This window comes from Sciurus carolinensis, chromosome 12 (genome assembly GCF_902686445.1).
Source record: "Sciurus carolinensis chromosome 12, mSciCar1.2, whole genome shotgun sequence".
NCBI lineage: Eukaryota > Metazoa > Chordata > Mammalia > Rodentia > Sciuridae > Sciurus > Sciurus carolinensis.
The window spans coordinates 59,711,041-59,729,796 of NC_062224.1; the positions used below are offsets into that span (position 1 = coordinate 59,711,041).

General features: G+C 46.0%; 1 protein-coding gene across 2 annotated transcripts in view; it reads left to right on the forward strand.

The window, feature by feature from the left end:
• Nucleotides 1-13,774, forward strand: part of Kif26b (kinesin family member 26B) — a 500,968-nt gene extending 487,194 nt beyond the window's left edge. For both annotated transcript variants that reach the window (XM_047521119.1, XM_047521120.1), the window contains 3 exons: nt 4,841-5,043; nt 5,473-5,623; nt 8,652-13,774. In XM_047521119.1, coding sequence (XP_047377075.1) covers nt 4,841-5,043; nt 5,473-5,623; nt 8,652-8,800 — 503 coding nt within the window. In that variant the 3' untranslated portion in view covers nt 8,801-13,774. The remainder of the gene's footprint in view (nt 1-4,840; nt 5,044-5,472; nt 5,624-8,651) is intronic.
• Nucleotides 13,775-18,756: the final 4,982 nt, after the last annotated feature.

Here is an 18,756-nt window from a genome sequence, read left to right on the forward strand (position 1 = left end):
CTGCCTGGCCGATGCCTGGTTAGGATGCTCTGGCTCAGGGTCTTCTGGCTGTCCATTGACGGGTCTGTCTCACGTGTGTCTGTCCACTGGAGCCACTCTGTTTTGGAACCCAGGGCATCTGTGGCCACTCTTCTTCTGCAGGCAGGCCTGCCGAAGCATGGCACCCAGCAGCTCAGTTGTTGAATGCAGGTGGTGATCCTCCTCATCGCCCCCTTCCAGCCCCTGCCTCTGTCACGGGATTGCCCTGTGGAGGTGCCCTGGGAGGCCGAGCTGCTGCCTTCTGCGACCTGCCTGTGGGGGTTGGGTCTGAGGTACACATGCCATTGGGGCACAGGTCCTGCTCAGAGGCTAGGCTGGGAGGGGGTGTCTTCACGTGGAGGAAGCAAAGAGGAATGACGGGCACACTGGCACTTGCCTTTCTGCCCTGACTGCTTGGGCCCTCAGGCTGCTGCTGCTGCTCACAGGGCAAGGGAAGGGCAGTGTCCGACCCTTGTTGTGTCGGACACTGGGAGGATCTCCAGGGCCTGGGTTCTCTGGTACCGGAGGATGAGGTAGGCAGCCATGACCTCATCAAATTTGCAATTCACCGGGGACACCCAGACATCATAGGGGTCGTAAACCATGTCAAACATGGTGGTCATGATGGCAGGGTCGGGCCGTTTGGGGAGTGGCTTGCTAGGACACCTGGGTGAAGAGTCCTCACCCTGGCTCAGCCATGAGTGCCCCATTACCTACTCCAGGGTGGGCTTCTGTGTAGGGTCTCCCATCAGGATTTGCTGGATGAGGCTCCTTGCTCCCTCAGACATGTGCAGGGGAATGTCATACCTTGCCTCACAATCTGCTTCTGTAGCCCCTTACTGGTGTTTGCCTGACCTGCCTTCTCCCTGTGAGCATAAAATAGAGAGTGACACCCAGGCTCCACACATTCTCCAGGGGGTCCTCAAATCCCTTCCCCTGGAGGATTTCAGGGGTGTAGTACAGGAGAGTGCCCCTGTGAACCTGGTGCTCAGGCCAAAGTCATTGAGCTTGAGGTGGCCCCTGCCATCCACCACAAAGTTCTCTGGCTTCAGGTTGAAGTGCACGAAACCCTTCTCATGACAGTAATGCAGGACACACGCCATCTGCCTGAATTCTCTGTGGACCTTCTCCTCCTGAGTGCCACTAGCCTCCAGGACGTGGTGCTGTAGCCGTCCCCCACCTGCAAGCTCCATGACGAGGTACATATTGTGGATGGTCTTGATGACCTGGAAGAGCTGGATTACATTTCAGCGTTCCAGGACCATCAACTCATCCCATTCCCATAGAATGGGCTCATTCCCCTCTGTCCTTGGCACGACTTTCACCACCACCTCTGTCCCCGTTAGGAGATGGTGGGCTAGTACTACCTGGCCAGAGTGCTCCTGCCCAGTGACCCTCAGGCCATCATAATGGTCCACGAGAGCTGTCTCATAGCAGCAGGAGCTGGGCTAACCCTGAGCCACTACATCACTCTCACTACTCTGCCTGTGTATCCTAAGCTGGAACACCAACTAGGGATGCTAGCTAAAAAAAAAAAAAAAAAAAAAAGACCAAAACCAACAACCAAAGATCAAAAGACAAAACAAACAAAAGACCCAAATCAAAAAACCAATAACAAACCACCACAACCACCAACCACCAATTGCCAACTACCAAATGCTCTCTCTGGGAGTCTGATAGATCAACACCAAGTGCTTCCTGTACTTATGGACAAAAACTCATCCACAGTCACTCTCTTATATAGCCAGCATTTGAGAATACCTATTCTGAGGTCAGAACAAGATATGACCCACACTCGCCTGGGCATAGCCCCTAGTGGTCATCTCATTTTTGGGCTTCCAGGACCTTTTTGACTTTCATGACAAGAAGAAGAAAGGACCTCAGAAGCTTTTCCTTTCCCTGGGTTCTGGAGACTGATATTTACATGTTTATAGATTAAAACCAGTAGGATACTTCAATGGTCTTTTCATTTTGAGCCTGAAAATCCGTAATAACTTTCAGCTTTTAAAGACCTCATCATATCTACACTCAAAGTATTCAATTCCTCTTTCTTCCAACTCGCAATAATTAGGGTCTAAGGGATGGTAGTGCTTCACTCACATAATGATGCTCTAACAAAATGCTTTGTTCCCCAAGTTGTTCTAGAGCTAGGCATTAACACCTATGGGGTTGAGAGGGAGGGAGTGTTCATCATCATTTCCCCACAAGGTTCTCACCCAATTTCTGGCTAGAAACCCTGCAGTGCAAAAGGTGGGTGTTTATATGTTCAAAGTGATAATGGATAAAATACAGAAGCTGAGAATCTTAGGACCAGCAGAAGTGTCGTTCCCATTGGGAGAAGAAATGGAGATATTCCCACACACCTGGGTCCCTTCCTGCTGCTGTAACAAAACACCTTAAACTGGATAATTTATTAAAATAGAAATCCACTTCCCATCCTTCTGGAAACTGGCAAGTCCAAGGTGGAAGCCTTGTTGCTGTATCCTCACATGATGACCTCTAACTGCACCAGTCCACTGACACATATGGGCCTCCCCAGGTCCTCCAGAAAAACTGCTGGGCCTTGCAGCCTTCAGACTCCCAGCACTACCCGCTCTCTCACTCTCATTTTTTCTCAAATTTGACTTTGGATGGGGCTCTTGATCCATTCTACCCTAAGGAGCAGCTACAAAGGCTTTAGGCAAACTACATCTTCTTCAGTCAACCTCACGGGGGACCAGATAGAAATTCAGAGCTACAGTGGATCAGGCCCCCTTCAGCCTCAGGATGAACCTACTGGGATGATGTCAGCTTTCCCAACCTCCCTCCTACCCAGGAGAAAGCCACTGATGTGCCTGTCCCTTCTGAAGGAGCACCCAGGGTCACAGCCCAGCCTTTAACAGACTCCCCTTCCTTTCAGGGAGTCAGAGCCAGAGACACCAAAACCTCCCACAGACAGACCGAGGATCCAGGGTAAATGGTTCCAACACTATAGTTTTTCAAAGCAAGAGGCAAGTTCCATTTCACACGTGGATTTATATATCAGGAGACCAGGCCACAGCTTCCCTCACTCATGACGCTGGTCACAAGGAAGATGGTGCTTGGGTTGGAGGGGCCTCTGGGTCCTGCTGTCCCTGTGGTGATTGCTTGTTATAAATCACTTTAGAGACCTGCCACTAAGGGCACAAAGGAGCTGATCATCTCTGTAGACCATTCCCAAGTCACTTCCTGTGTGTTTTCCATCTCCCCAAATATATTATGAGTGATCCGAAGATAGGCAATCAAAAGGATATTTATCTTCAATGAGTATCTACTCCCAAATGCTCATTTTGGCTCATATTTTTCAAATCCTGTGTCAGTCAGCTTTGCATTGCTATGAAAAAATACCTGAAATAAATAACTTTAAAAAGGAGGAAAGATGTATTTTGACTCATGGCTTCAGATATTCATGGTGACTTGGCCCCATTGCTTTGGACCTGTGACAGGACAGCATAGCATCATGGGAACCAGTGGTGGATCAAAGCTGTCACCTCATGGTAGCCAGAAAGCAAAGAGAGGGAAGAGGAGCCAAAGCTCCAACATCCCCTTTAATGTCATGTGCCCAATGACCTAACTTCCACTAGGCTCCCCCTCCTAAAAGTTCTACCATGTCCAAATAGCATAACATGCTGAGGACCAAACCTACCACTCACGGCCTTTGGGGGGCATTTATGATCCAAACCATAACATCCTTTGGAGAAACATTTGTTACCTGATTTTGATATTGTGTGTGTGTGTGTGTGTGTGTGTGCGCGCGCGCACGCATGTATGTGAAAATATGAGCAATGGATTTTTTTTTCTCAACAAGGAAATATCCAAGATTTTGGGTGAGCTACAAATGGTCTTTGTATCTGATTTCCTCTTCTGTGAGAATTCAATGGGATACTATGTATATGTTGGGTAGGACTAGGTTTGTCTATAACAGAAACCCCCCATGACAATACAGAGATTTGTGGTCATGTGCAAGTCTCCAGCATGCTGGGAGTCTAGGCTACCTGTCTTACTTCTCTGTTGTTTGTGATCACCTCATGGACCAGTCGTCAAGACCCATATTTTATCCAGGACCAATGAGAAAGGAAAGCAATGACAGATACCCACCCTTTAAAAATACTTCCTAGCAGCTGTCCGTGCCACTTCTACTTACGTCCCATTAGTCAAAACCTTGCCTCGGTATGATCTCCACTGGAGGTGGCCCTGTGCCCTGATGGAATCAGGGTCTCTCTTGCTAAGGATAAAAAGGAGGATGAGGGCTGCAGAGGTAGCTCAGTGGTAGACAGCTTGCCTAGCATATACAGAGTCCTGGGTTCAACTCCCAGAACCACACTCACAAAAGAGGACAGATGTTGGGGGCGAGCTAGTAGTCTGTCATCATGTGTCAAGTATGTTGAGTGTCTGGCACACAATCTGTGCTTACTGTAGTGCTACTGTTATTATAAACAAATACATAGTATTTTCTAGAAATTCTATAACCACACTGCCAAACACTGGGACCTTTTTTCCCTAACATGGTCGTATCTTTAATTTCTTTGTGGCACATGTCCCTGTGCTGAGCACACACCAGGGTGGTTCACAGTTCTAGGCTGCATCTCGGGGTTTCTAAGGGCAGGGCAGAGATTTTGCTGGGCCTCTCCAGGTGAAGCCCAGGGAGTGAGTGCTGGGGTGGGGAGTGGGAGGTTGGAGTGTTTTGGTGCAGCTCTGCAGTGACCCCAGCCAGGGTCCTGCCACCCACTCCATCCCTGGCTTCAAAGAAAGATGTGAAATATTGAAGTGCAAAAGGTCAAGTGTGGCTCATTCCTCTCCCTAGGTTCTCAGAGACGGAGGCTCATCCCAGCATTATCCCTGGATACCTCCTCCCCTGTGAGAAAACCCACCACCAGCTCAGGGGTCCGCTGGGTGGATGGGCCCTTGCGGAGCACCCAGAGGGGCCTCGGGGAACCCTTTGAGATTAAGGTCTATGAAATCGACGATGTGGAACGCCTGCAGCGGCGACGCGGGGGCGCCAGCAAGGTGAGGCCGTTTCCTCCCGCGTGGGAGAAGCTCCCCACAGGTCCCGCCCTGAGAAGGAGGGTTCCAACCCCAGGGACCTGCTTCTGCTGTGGGTGGGTGGGTGACAGTGGGCCCCTGTCCCAGCAAAGTGATCTTTGGACAGACACTTTGGAGCCAGCTCTGTGTTCTTCTGAAATGCCTTAAAGACTCACATGCTGGGGGACACAGTGGTCTGGGGGACTTTCCTGACTCCTTGACTGGAGGTGTCATACTCATTTGTCCAGCTTGGAATGCCACCTGCTTTCTAAATTTAAGAACAGCCTGCAACTGTCTCCCCTATGGGCGAGTTGTCTGTTTATCAAGACAGAAATCCTGCTGAGGTCCCTGAGGCCCTCCCAGGGACCAGCTCCTTCCTCTCTACCCCCGGTCTCCTTCTCTGTTGGTGTGCAGGAGGTCATGTGCTTTAATGCGAAACTGAAAATTCTGGAGCATCGCCAGCAGAGAATCGCAGAGGTCAGAGCCAAGTACGAGTGGCTGATGAAGGAGCTGGAGATGACCAAACAGTACCTGATGCTGGACCCCAACAAGTGGCTCCGTGAATGTAAGGCCTGTGGTTCATTTCTGTCACCATGGCTAACAGGTCCCCCAGAAACACAGGCTTGGCACCTAACCCAGGGTGACCTCTGCACACTGCATCTGGAGGCACACGATGCTAGTCAGATGGAGACAGTTGCTCTAGTGAACAATCCTACTCTCCTGGGGCAGGTGGGAGGGGCCGGGAACAGCAAAGGAATGGTGAATATTGCTCTTGTGAGATTATTTCTTATGTGTTTCAGTCCAAAGCACCTGAAAATGAGATTTTTTCCCCCTTGCATGTGGCAGATCACCCAGACATGAAGGCTGTATTACAAATCTCCTAGGCCACAAAATCACACTGCTTATCTAGCCTGAAATAGACATGAATTTATAGAGCTCTTGATAGGATAGAATGTACGACCATAGAAAAGCCTCACGAAGGACCCAGAAAGCAAGAGGAGCAGCCCAGAGTTATTTTCATTTAATGGAAAGCCCTGGATGACAATAACCATCTAACAATGATTCAGAGCAATCTTATTCTCTTTGAGAGGTGGATTCAATTGTCTCTTATTTATTTTTTCCTAACCATTCCATTTACTGCAAAATAAAACTTAAATCTGGTTCCAACTATTACATTGATATGGGAAGCAATCCCACAATCTGTGGGATAGAATATGCTACTGTCATTAAAATTCCCTCCCTGTTTCCCATCTGGCTCTTCCCTCCAGCCCTCAGCCGCCTGTGTCCCCTCTCAAAACACCCCTCCCCTGCTTGTCACCTGCTCCCAGTGTTACCCCGCAGTGCAGAGAGCCCATAGGTGAGGTCTGAGGCTTGGATTCCTATGCCAGAGAAGCTGGTTTTTACAATATTGGGTGAAATGATGCTGGGTGAAGAAGAAAGAGCCAGGGTTTGTCAGCCTCCTGGCTCTTCCTGGCCCCTGTCACTTGTAACAGATTTCTTTTCCATATAAATGGAATAGTAACATGTCCCCTGAGGACCTCAGTGAGTTCTTGTGACTGTACCCAATATAGGGAGCATCCTGTGCTTTGGAGTTGCAGCATCTGTGGCTATGCCCACAGTCCCAGAGACGCACGCTGTCTGTGCCTGTGTTCATCATAGAGGAAGTGAGGTCCTCTATTAGAAATTTTCTTCCTCCAAAAGTATTTTTATCAAAGGTACTAGTGGGGCATACAAGAAAGGAAAGAGGACATTAGCCAAAGTCTGACCAGGGCATAAACATGGAACCCCGTGCTTATTTCTGTCCTATCTGTGAACACCTTTTCTTTTATTTTTTTCTTTCTTTCTTCCTTCCTTCCTTTCTTCTTTTTTTTTTTTTTTTTTTTTTTTTAATCTTTGAGCACTTCAAGATCCTGGGGCATCCCTTCAGACAGTCCCTTCATTTTTAACATTTTCATTAACATTTTATTTTTCAAGAGCTGTTTATGCCCAAGGCAGGTTTGAAAATGATCTTTGTCTTACAAAATCACATTTTCTCCCCGGATGGAACAGGCTTACCAGTACACATGTGTTTCAGATGCTTCCAGGAAACATCTGAAAACATTTCTTTTTGCCTTCATATATGTCAAGAATCAGGGATTTTTGATGCTGAGAAAGAGAATGAACAGAAGGCCACATGAAAGGAGAAGCACAGTTTGTTTCTTTAAGATCAATGGAAAATAAGAATGGAAAAAAACAAAACCTAAGGAGGCTGCATGCTGACCGTGCCTGTTGGTGACAGGCAGGATATGAGCACAGACACAGATGTGCTGGGGTCCATTTGTATTTTTAATTTTTGAGCTGATGCCCCTTTTGAGGTGGTCCAGTGATGTAGTCTGATGAGGTTATGGCATAGTGAGGTTTTGTTTCTTCAGTGTTAGACTGGTGTTCAGCCTATTAGACTGAGTCTCCTTCCAGCTGTGGTCCTTATTAACTGTGACCTTGAGTGAGTCCCCTCACAGTCTCGCTCTCAGGGATTTTCCCTGTATAAAACAGTCTGCTTCCATTACGATCCCTGGTGTTTCTGTAGCATGACATGGTTTTCAAATGTTTTCAGACCAGGTTCACATTTATTATCTCCTTTTTTATTTTATTCTTCTCAAAAACTTGAGGCGGAGAGGATAGGCAGGGTAGGGATTATTATACTCATGTCACTTTTAAGGAAATGGCACCCACAGGAGTCAAGGTCACAGAGCTTGTATAGACCCGCTGGGAATCAAGTGCAAATCCCCTGCTTTGGATTGCAAGGCCACCCCACCAGCCTTGGTTGCTATCCCTGCTGTCCTCCCCATATGCGACTCCTTGGAGCACCTCTGGAGCTGGTACCAGGCAGCCCACCCCTCTACCCAGCCACCAGGGACAAAGTAGGAAACCTGATTCCAGGTGGGGTTGACCGCAGACACCTGCTCTTCAGAAACTGAAGGACTCAAACTCTTCACCCTGTGTAGGGCTGAGCATCAGGCAAGGTATCCGGGCCTTAGGTGTCAGCTTGTCTTCTGAGTTTAAGGAAACTCACCTATCGATGTAGATCTGTTTATTGTATTTCCTGAATGACCACTGAGTATGTGAAAATGCACAGGAAGTGCCAAGAGACAGGGTCAGATTTCTCAGCCTGAGCAGCAGCTCATGAAGGAATATGAGGGAGAAAGTCCTTATCTAAGGAGGCAGAGGCCTACACGTCCCAAGGGAGGGATTTGCCCCCACCCCAGCTTGAAGATCTGCTTTCTTCATGGCTAGTGAGAAAAATGGTGGTAATCTTTCACAAATCCTATGGTGGAGATGGCCCCAGGTGGGGGCAGCTAGATTCTTGCCTTATTCCTCAGAATGGTCTCAACGAAATGTTAAGGATCTAAAAACTGGTAACCAGCGTTTCAGTTCACTGACCAAGAGGCCAAGGATCAGGCAGGAGGGAACACCAAGGCCACCGGAGGCAGGTGAAGAAATCAGATCTCCAGACAAAGGGGCAGATGTGGGGCAGCAGCGAGGTCTAGGCTGAGCAGACGGGATTGTTCTTCCCCGTCCGCTGGGGTCTCCACCAGGCTCTTCCTCTCTTGCAGTCGACTTGGAGCAGGTGCTGGAGCTGGATTCCCTGGAGTACCTGGAGGCGCTGGAGTGCGTCACCGAGCGCCTGGAGAGCCGCGTCAACTTCTGCAAGGCCCATCTCATGATGATCACCTGCTTTGACATCACCTCCAGGCGCCGATAAGGAGAGGCAGATCCCTGGCCCGCCAGTCCCCTCACTCCCCAGGACTGCAGAGAGACGTCGCCCTCCCCCAGGCCCTCGGTGCTGGTGGCACCCAAAGTCTATAGAATGAGGATGAAGGTTGGTGGCAAGTCTGGAGGGAGCGTAGAGCGGAAGGCGAGTTTTCTTTTGTTTTCTGTCGTAGGGAAGGTGCAAACACCAAACAATTGGAAGGAGAAAGTGATGGGAAGCCCAAGGGATGTCGATGCCCTGTGAGACTGAAAAAGCACTTTGAGGAACTTAACTTGTTTGTACATAAGAACTGCTGGCAAAGAGACCTCTCTCTTGTCTTGCTTTCGTGAGGGGGAGGGTGGACGTAGGATTGCTGTTGAAAGCGAAAACAAAACACCCATGACGAGATGACCCAGGATGACGGATTAAGTGCCTTGCAAATCTTTATGATTATCCAAACATTTATGTTCATACTCTCTTGTGTACAGATGGTGCTAGTCAAGACGAAAACAACAAAACCAACAAAAAAGAAAATACCACACGTTTTTGAAATGTACTTATGGCTCGTTTTCTCTTGGTGTTTTATCCTATTTCTGACTTGCTGTTTGTAAGTAAGTTGTGTTTGTAGAGCTATTTCCTAACCAGTATTGCATATGAATAAATGTTAACTGTCTTTTTTGATGATTCTGGTAAGGCCACTCAAACAGAACATAAAGACTTCATCCACACAGCAAGTGTGTATTTCCAAAAAAAGGCTTTGGAACGGCAGGTGGTGCTCAGTGCCTCCTCCCACCACCAGCAGGTCGACCAGCAGACCCAGAGGGCTGATTGTGAAGCAGTGCGAGTGAACTTGAGTAATCAGGAGAGCAGACAGGGCTTGCATCTCTAAGGATAAATTGTCCTTTGTGACCTGGACAAACCTCTCCATGTAGGTAGGCTGTTTGCTCCATATGCAGCCCCTCATCCATGTCCTTTCCCCACCCATCCAGGGTTTTGGTGATCCTCAAAACACGTTCATGTTCATTTCTATTCCAAAGACTCTGGATGGAAAGCTTGAACCAATTCAGCAGAGCCATATTTCTTTGTTTTCAAGTTTTGTGAATTTATTGAAGTGGCAGCAGGGGGCAGGGGGACTTTGAGTTGAGAGGCTTCTTCTGCTTCATGCTTATAGACTCCAATAGCATTGTTTAGAACAAGAAGGAGGCCAGGGAGAGTTATCCAGAGTCCTTCTGGAAGCAAGAAGTTCAGTTCTTCCCTGTCGCAAAGCCTCCATACTTCCCAGGGGTAAGGCTTGGCCCCCAAAGACAGAGAGAAGTTCCTTCTCCCTAAATCCTAGCCATGGACAGGCAGAGTAGAGTTGAATGAATATGTATGTCCAGGTATTGGCTCCCCAAAACTTAGGACCTCATTCTCTAATTGCAAGTTTCCTTCAGGATTATTACACCTGTATTAGGGACAAAAACCTGAGGCACAGAACAGCCAAGGGCATTGCCGTACTGAGTACAGTTCATCTTTGTCCTCAAATGCAGTTTACCTTCGTGAGCCTCTTTCCAGGCTAAGCTGTCCCCACTAACCAACTTCTCAGCCCAGGCTGCTCCCCAAGGAAAATTAAATTAGCCTTTGCATTTGTTGGTTGTGCCTCTGGACACCTATAGCCCAAAACAGCTGGCTCAACAGCCAGGAGGGCTCAGCTAGGTTCTAAATAGGAACTGAAGTCTTAGGAGCATCAGAACATGTGATTTGTGACTCATCAGAACAGGGCACAGAAGGCCCATTAGCTCTCTTGCTTTAGAAGTCAGCCCCGTTGACCAACTCCATGGGTCACAAGTCCAGCTTTACCCATTCCGTAAGAGTCTGCTCCTGTGCAAATGTACCCACTCAAGATATGCCTGAATATGCTAGTTGAATGGACTAAAATATGGTGAAAGGGTTCATTTTCCCCTTTCTGCATCCTACAAGTTAAATAAGTGTGTCACCTTGGGAAGTAGGGCCTCCCCCACCCCCAGCTCCTCAACCCAAACCCGTTCTGCAGAGTTCTGGGGCTCTGAGCCCACTTCTGGCCTCATAGTACTTGCATGCATTGGCTTGCTTAACAACATTCTCGAAAGCTTCTGGACCCTAGGGGATGCCAGTCCTTTAAGTTGGTTTGTTTGCCCTTTGGGTTGCTAGTTTGAAATATACCACTCCATGAAAAGCCTTTATTTGGGGAATTTTCAAAGGTGAGTATGCCTTGTTTTTTTGTTGTAAACAAATTCATTTGATAAGTAATCAGTGAGCTTGGCTTTTGCCACTGCCACATTCTCCCTTAGCCCTGAGGTCCTCATGCTGCAGTGACTTCCTTTAGAAGGTCACCGACAGAGCCTGGTGCCTTTGCTGGAGTGAGACCAAGTGGAACAGTGGACTCTCTCCTAGGGAGTGGCCTTCAGCTTGCCTCCTGCCTAAATCTACTTGTATACATTTGTAACAACTTTTGATATATAACAAAAGGTTTATATCACCCAGAGTGATCTTACCAAGTCAGACTGACTTCCCAAGAGGCCACATCATGGAACAGCCCACAGGATCCTGCAGGTCATGGAGTAGGAGAACAACTGCCTGTAAATTGTCCATTTTCTTTCTTTTTTTTTTGATTTCTTTTCTTGTTTTACTTACATAACTGCAAACATTTTTATTTACCAAGAGTTGATAAACCATGTGAAGAAGTCATGTGTTTTACATTATGAGGGGCATGTTCCTGACTATACAGATGATGATCTTTAAGCGCAAGAAAGAAGGTGCTATTCCAAAGCAGCCTCAGTAACTGAAAAAGGTCATATAGGGTCCAGGTGGGAGATGGCTCCAGGTGTCCTTTTGGTTTTGATGACAGATAGCCCAGGAAGGCCAAGGGAGCACCAAAGAACTCATTTCTATTTCATTATCCACAAATTAAACGTTTTTTTTTTTTTAAATTCACACTTAGATGAATAAACCTTACTTAATTCCTTGTCTGAAACTTATCCCACCAACTCTTGCTCCATATAGTTTAGTGTGAGGTCGAAGCATTGCCAGCAGAACAAAACTGAGATTCAAGAAAGGGAAGCAGAGATCATTTCCCCTGGAGTAAATCCATACTGCATTTCATGCTGGTGTTTTATGATGCGAGGGAGTGATAGTTTGCTTTATCCTGGCTTTCAGATCCTGACCTGAGAGCTGGAACCTTTGATCTTCTTGTCCTTGAATTCCCCTCGAAATCATGGGGAAGCTGTCTCTCACTTTCATCTCTTCCAGATTTGAATCAGCACACCTCCCTGTTGTTTTATCTGTAATTGCTATTCTGAACATGGGGGAACTTCAGATGCAAATGCAGAGGTGAGTCCTGTGAATTCAAACAAGGACCCCAAGTAGGGAAGGGACTCCTGCTGGGATTAAAAAAAAAGTAACACACACACACACACACACACACACACACACACGAAACCCAACATGGGGGGTTTGGCAGGCAGGAATTTGGCCCAGTTTGTCATGAAGTAGCCTTAAGCTGGAAGTCTGATTACAGTCACTTAAACCATCCAGAGTGGTGGTTCCAAAAAAAAAAAAAAAAAAAAAATCTTTTTATACACACATCCAAGTCTTTACGTTTGCTCCAAAGATTTCCATTCCATTATTGGAGTTGAAGAAGAAAGGAATCTGTGCCCACTTGGGTATGTACCTCATGCCCTTATAAATCAGCCACCTTCTTTGGGCTTCAGATGTTCATCATTCTAATGTTCATCATTAATTTGGGTTAATCCATAAGCCTTCATCACAGATATATCCATTTGAAACCATCCACATGACCTTGACTCCTTGGGATAGAAGGCAAGTCCAACGAGAGCCCACAATTCGTTCAAAGTAAACACAGTTGCTGATGTCATTGGCAACTGCTTATTTATACTTGAGCCTTCCAAAATAATGATGTAATGAATGTTTTTAGTGTCTTTATTCCAACAATAATTTAGGCTATAAAAAAATTACTAAAGATTAATTCATTTAAAAATTGAAAAAGATTCATGAATTTAGTTGTTCTTCCCTGCTGGAACATCATTTGCCCACTTTTTGAGCATATGCAAAAATATTTCCTGACTTTTCAAGGCAATATCGTAAACCCTGAAACCATGCCAGTCAGAAACAGGCTGGAAGTCCTGGGTGCTATTAGTTGATGCTATCTAAGCCACCCCATGCCGTTGTCCCTGGGATCTCGCTGCTTCTGCCCGGGCAGTGTGGCCCCACTTTCCACAGTGCAAGGGACACTCTTCAGGGCCACCGCATGTGAGACTTCCAAGCAGGGAGGTAAAATTTTTAAAAAAACAGTTCAGGCTGCTTTTCTCTAGGTGGCAAAGCCCGGCATTTGATTTCACCGATGCTGCCAGTCTGAAGTTGGTTTAGCCATGTGGTAGAAATACCGCGTTCCTTTGGCTCATAGCATCTCTTTCTTCTCCTCCCAAAAGTGTCACAATTTGTGAGTAAAATCTCATAAATTGCATCACTTAGCAATCTTCCTGACAAAATGACACATTTCTAAAACACAAACTATTTCTTATTTCTGCAATAATAAAAGCAGAATTCCAATCCAGGAGAAACTATTAAAACTTCTCATCTCAAAAAAGTGTATTTGTTTGTTTTTTAAATCCCTAAGAGCTAATTCACCCAACCCTAAACAAACACCATCTGCTTTTGAGTGGCCCTACTCAGAACCTGAGGTGTGGTCATGATATTGGACAGACAGGTGCCTGAGGGAGTATCAAGTCAACATTCCCTCTTACTGATATTCTGAGCACAGCCCTTCCCAGTGTCCGTGTGTGCAGAGGTGACACAGGCACTGGTGCTCATGTGTCTATTTATATAACACAAAGAAGTTACTTTCAGGACTGGGGAGATAGCTCAGTTGGTAAAGTGCTTGCCTTGCAAGCACAGGGCCCTGGGTTCAATCCCAGCACCACAATAAAAAAAAAAAAAAAAAAAAAAAAAGAGTATCACGAGGAAGTTACCTTCAAAACTAGCAGAGTCTTCATTGCTAACATCCCACATTGTCATACTCAATTTATGAAGTTATAATTTATTTTTAAACTCAGGATGTTGTTTTATAGAATTGTTTGTGTTTTAGAATTTATTTATGCATCATGGTTGGAAACGGTCTCCCATGCTATGCACTGAAGTATAAGCCTGGTGGTTATGTCTGTGGCTTTTTTTTTTTTTTTTTTTTTTTTTTTTTTCTGTTTTTCTCTCTCTAGCAAAGTCTGTTAGCAGAGACATGAGCCGGGTAGGAGGAGATAAATAATTCAGGAGAACAGGGATTAGGGTCCAGTCCTCTGAGTACAGGGCTTAGTTCAGAATCTCAGTTGTTTCTATAGTAAGTAACCAAAGGGATCTTTCCTTTGGACTTGGATGATAATGAGCTTAAAAATCACCTTCCACGGGCCTGGGTGGAAGAGGATTCAGCTTCTCTTATTGGTTCAACATCAAATTCCTGAGAAAAGTGCTGACAGTATTAAGTTCCTACATCTCCTCAAGACCCCTACTCCACCTGTGGTGCTACTGAAGGGGGCTAGGAAAGCAACTAGAGGTCCTTACCTTGGATATATCATAGCTCTTTTTTCTGGAGAAACCAAAGCACTTTAGTGAATCTTACAACCCGTAATACTTAAGGCAACTTGTCCCTTGCTGGATCCCTTAGAGGCAGAGAGGGGCTGGGGCCAGTAGTCTCATTTGAGAGGCAGCTAAAACTAGGAGGAAAGCCTGGAGCCAGGAGAGGTAACCAGGGGCCAAGCCTGGTCCATCGCTAGCTATGCAACTTGGGCGAGTCGCTTCATTTTGCTGGACCTTGGGGGCCCGAGTGGAAGGTTGGGGGTTCATCATAGCTGCCCTTCTAGGATGGTGTAAAGAGGCAAAACAGTGGTAAAACTTATGGGATGTGCTTTGAAGAAATTAAAGCTCTCTTTAGGAGCTATCATTTATAGATGAAGAAACTGATGTCAATAGTCATCAATTGGCCCAAGTTCACGGAACAGTTTTATAGCAGAACTGGGACTTGAGTCCAGCATATTGGACTCTTCCCATTAGATGGCGTTGCACCGGGTGTGTGGACATGAACACACATCACTCCTCTGTACCGGCATGTGTGTACATATGTAGATGTGTGTGTGCAGAAGGTATGTGGCATGGCAGAAGAGCACAGGACAGAAAACCTGAGTTCAAATTCCAGTGTCCACAATAGTCCCATCTGTGACCTGGTATACATTATCAACATCTCTGGAACTGTTTTCTAATTTGTAAAATGAGGACATTGTGCTACATGATCTTTGTGATTCCTTCCAGCCCTAGTTCTATGATTCCATGATTAGTAATGTATGTATGTATATATAAATATGCTTATCTGTAGAAATGGACCCATTTGAAGACTGGAGACAAGGCCTGCCCAAGTGCATTTATTGTGTTGGAAACAGTGAATTCACAAACACGTTCAAAAAAATCTTATTTTAAGTCAATGGTAGTATTGAATGTCATTGTTTGAAATTCACTGTTTAACTGGATAGAGGATTGGTGCTGTTTTTAAAATTAAGTTCTTAGCTCATAAGTGTTTGCTGTTTTTTTTTTGTTTGTTTGTTTTTTGTTTTAATAAAGCTCATTTGTTAAGGTCAGAAAATCAACTATTCAGTACTTGGGCAGGTCCCAACAGCCTATTTGCAGGCTGGATTTTGTGTATGGGCCTTTATATAGCTATATAAAAATTAGCTGTTGGCTTGGTCATGATAAATATGAGCAGGCTACCTGGAGAACGGTCTGGAACAGAGTGTTACATAGTTCTCACAAACTGGTGACATGAATCCATTAAGCTGTGTGCCATTCCTGTGTGAAAACATTGTTTGCTGGATACGATCTCTGACTTTTTGTGGCATATGAGGTGTAAAATGTTGTCAAAAAAGAATCTGGTGTTTAAAAGAATCAAACTATGGTGGCATTAAATGTTCACTTTTATTCTACCCAGACTCACGAATTCTTCTCTCTCCAATTTATCCTTCTGTACACAGGATGGGTATTCTCATTATAGCAACCCCTGGGCCTGGGTCCGCCTCCTGGGTCCCTCAGCACATCCTGGGATAAGGCCTGTGGGGCTGGCCTCTAACATATTTGCAAACCAACCACAAGTGGGTAGAAATGGGGCTAAGTCACAGAGCTTCTGGAACTGTCCTTCCCGGCGAGTCACCAATGGACTGATCACACATGAAAACTGGTGAGAAGTTTAATGTTGATGTTGTGCATCATTTTTTTTTTTTTTTTTTTTTGGTGGCCTGTGTCCCTAGCCCAGTGTCTCTGGGGACTCACACAAAATTAGGGCATTTGCAGTCATTGCAGAGTTTGGACCTGGACACACGGGCCCCTTGTCACTCGGGTGCTTGTCTCAAATGCAACTAAGCACACTCAAGCAAGAAGGTCAAAACAGATTGGGAATGGACAGATGCCTCCCAGGTAGCCCCTGCCCCTAAGAATCACCTCTTCCCCTCCACGGAGAACATCTTCCCTCAGCAGCACTGAGGCACCTTCCTCGATGTTGGTACCACATGCATCGAATCAGTCGAGTGCACCACAGTCCCAAGAGACAGGGCCAGGTGCCCACCACAGCAAATACACCCACCCTCCTATTTCCTGGCAAGGCCCCTGCTTTGAATCTCCCCGTCTCCTGCTCTATTGAGTTTGCTGGCATGCACACCTCCCAGGCTTCCTGTTGTCTTCTCTCTGAATCCTAGACAAGACTTTCCTGGGTTTTCTTGGTGTCAGAGGAGTTAAAAAGCTGGAGGATTCCTAGAAAAAAATGCCTTCAAGTGGAAGAGCTAGTGGAGGTGTGCCTATGGATCAGTCCCTTGGAGAAGAGAACAGAAGGTCCCATTGGGAATTGTTTCCAATCCCTTCGCTCCTCCTCACTAAAGCCTCCATCTCTCAGTTCTCCCGGCTCTGGCATGGCCTATAATTCCACTTTGTCCTCAACTCCCATCAGAACCTCTCAGGAGGAGGATATGTGTGATCATCGGAAGCATCTTCTCATTAGGGAAGAAAACTATCCAAATGTAGAGTCTTAGGCGTATTTGTCTCTCAAACTATTAACACTCTCATAACATACTGATATTACTTTTATTCTTCTTATTTTGATCCTATCCTTAAGTCTCAGGGAGGACATCAGTCTCTCTGTGGTCATTCTGTCTGCCATGACATGATACCTTCAGCCAGATGCTCCTGGGACTGGGAGGACATAAAAAGCAAAGCAAGGTGACACCATCCAGCAATAGCTGGTCAGGCTATTCCAGCACCCAGACAGACAAAACACCTCTGTGTCTCAATTTGGGCCTATTGCAATATAAAATGCTCCCACTAACTTTTCTAGTTGAAGGTACTATTTCTAGAAAACCCTTATAATTATGCAGGGCACTAGAAGTCTTGGTGCATGGACCTGACAGTGGCTGGTGTCCCCCAGCACCATAGGTGTCTCCTGTTCTTTTATATTCCAGCATCTAAAATTGAACCTGGAACCGCTCAACAGATATTAGCTGAATGAATAAATAAAAGAAATCAACTTTGGGAGAGGAGGCAACAGAAAAACCTGGTCAGAGTCTGCATTTGCCTATCCCCAGCTGAAATGAAGCCTTCAATTCACAGTGGAAGAGGGGCCCCAAACAAGGCCAAATCCAAGGCTCAGTAGATACACAGCTTTGACATCCCAAGTAGTGACCAGCCTTGGCCTTCAGGATTCCTAAAGCTTGTTCCTCCTTGGGCAATGAAAAAGCGTAGCCTTCATGTACTTGGATTCTACCCACATTTATAAAGCGATCGTTCAACAAATCTTCATTGAGCACCACTTGCTCTGTCCAACACACTTCCTGTGACTGATGAATAAACAAATCCTGGGCCTTACGAGCTCCGCCCACCCAGCACACAGCAACCCCATTACAACAGGCAGACGCGCTCCCCCACAATGCAGGCCGAACCCAGCACACACCCCTTGCCCTCCAATTTGGGCCTTTGGCCAGGCCTCACCTCCAGAAGAGTCTTCTAAGTCACAAGGTTGAGAGGGTGAGGAAGAGGGAGAGAATGAGGGTCAGTCACCTGCCTAAGAGAGGTGACCTAGAGGCCACCGTGCTGCCACCTGAGGAAGCCACTGCAGTGTGCTCCATCATCTGCACACAGGGTAACAATGTGTCGTTTGTTCTTCATCTAAAAAAATATTCAACTGCCCTTGCGCGCTCCATCCTTCATGCTCTTTCCCTTCTCGGTGGGTCAAATACCTTTACAAGTTTTGGATCATTCTGAATATGACCCTTTTGGAATCTTGTTCCCCTTAATATACCCACCATGCACATTTACTTTTCCAGTCAGGACACGTGCTCTGACAACGTGACTTGAATGGCTGCAGAATATTCCATCACGTGGACTGAATGCCATTTTTGTGTTTCTGTTCCCTGCTACTGGACCTTAAGATTGCTTCTACTTTTTCACTATTCTCAATTACACTGTAATAAACATGTGGAACATAAATCTCTCTCTCCTTTTTTTTTTCCTCTGACATATCCCCAAGGATAAATTCCTAGATGTGAAATAGCTGTAACAGGAGGAGTAAAATATTATAAGGCATTTCACACACATCGAGTGATCACGCTGTAAATCGTCCAACTCGAACTATGATGAGAAGCCTTCCCTGGTGGCCCCAGATATAGTCATCTCTTTCTGTCTAACTTCTGTTAGACTGATTCACTATTTATTCACTCACAAATGCACATCAAGGAGCTCCCACACTGGACAGTGCTCCTGTAATAAGATGCATCAAGTTCTTTGTATATGTCTCTATCTCTAAATAGGCATACAATTGGGTTAAGATACAGAGGTTTTTGAAAAGCAGACAAAAGAAGGGAATATTACTTACAGAATAAACATGTGTATCTTGGAAACGTTCCCTGGGGAGT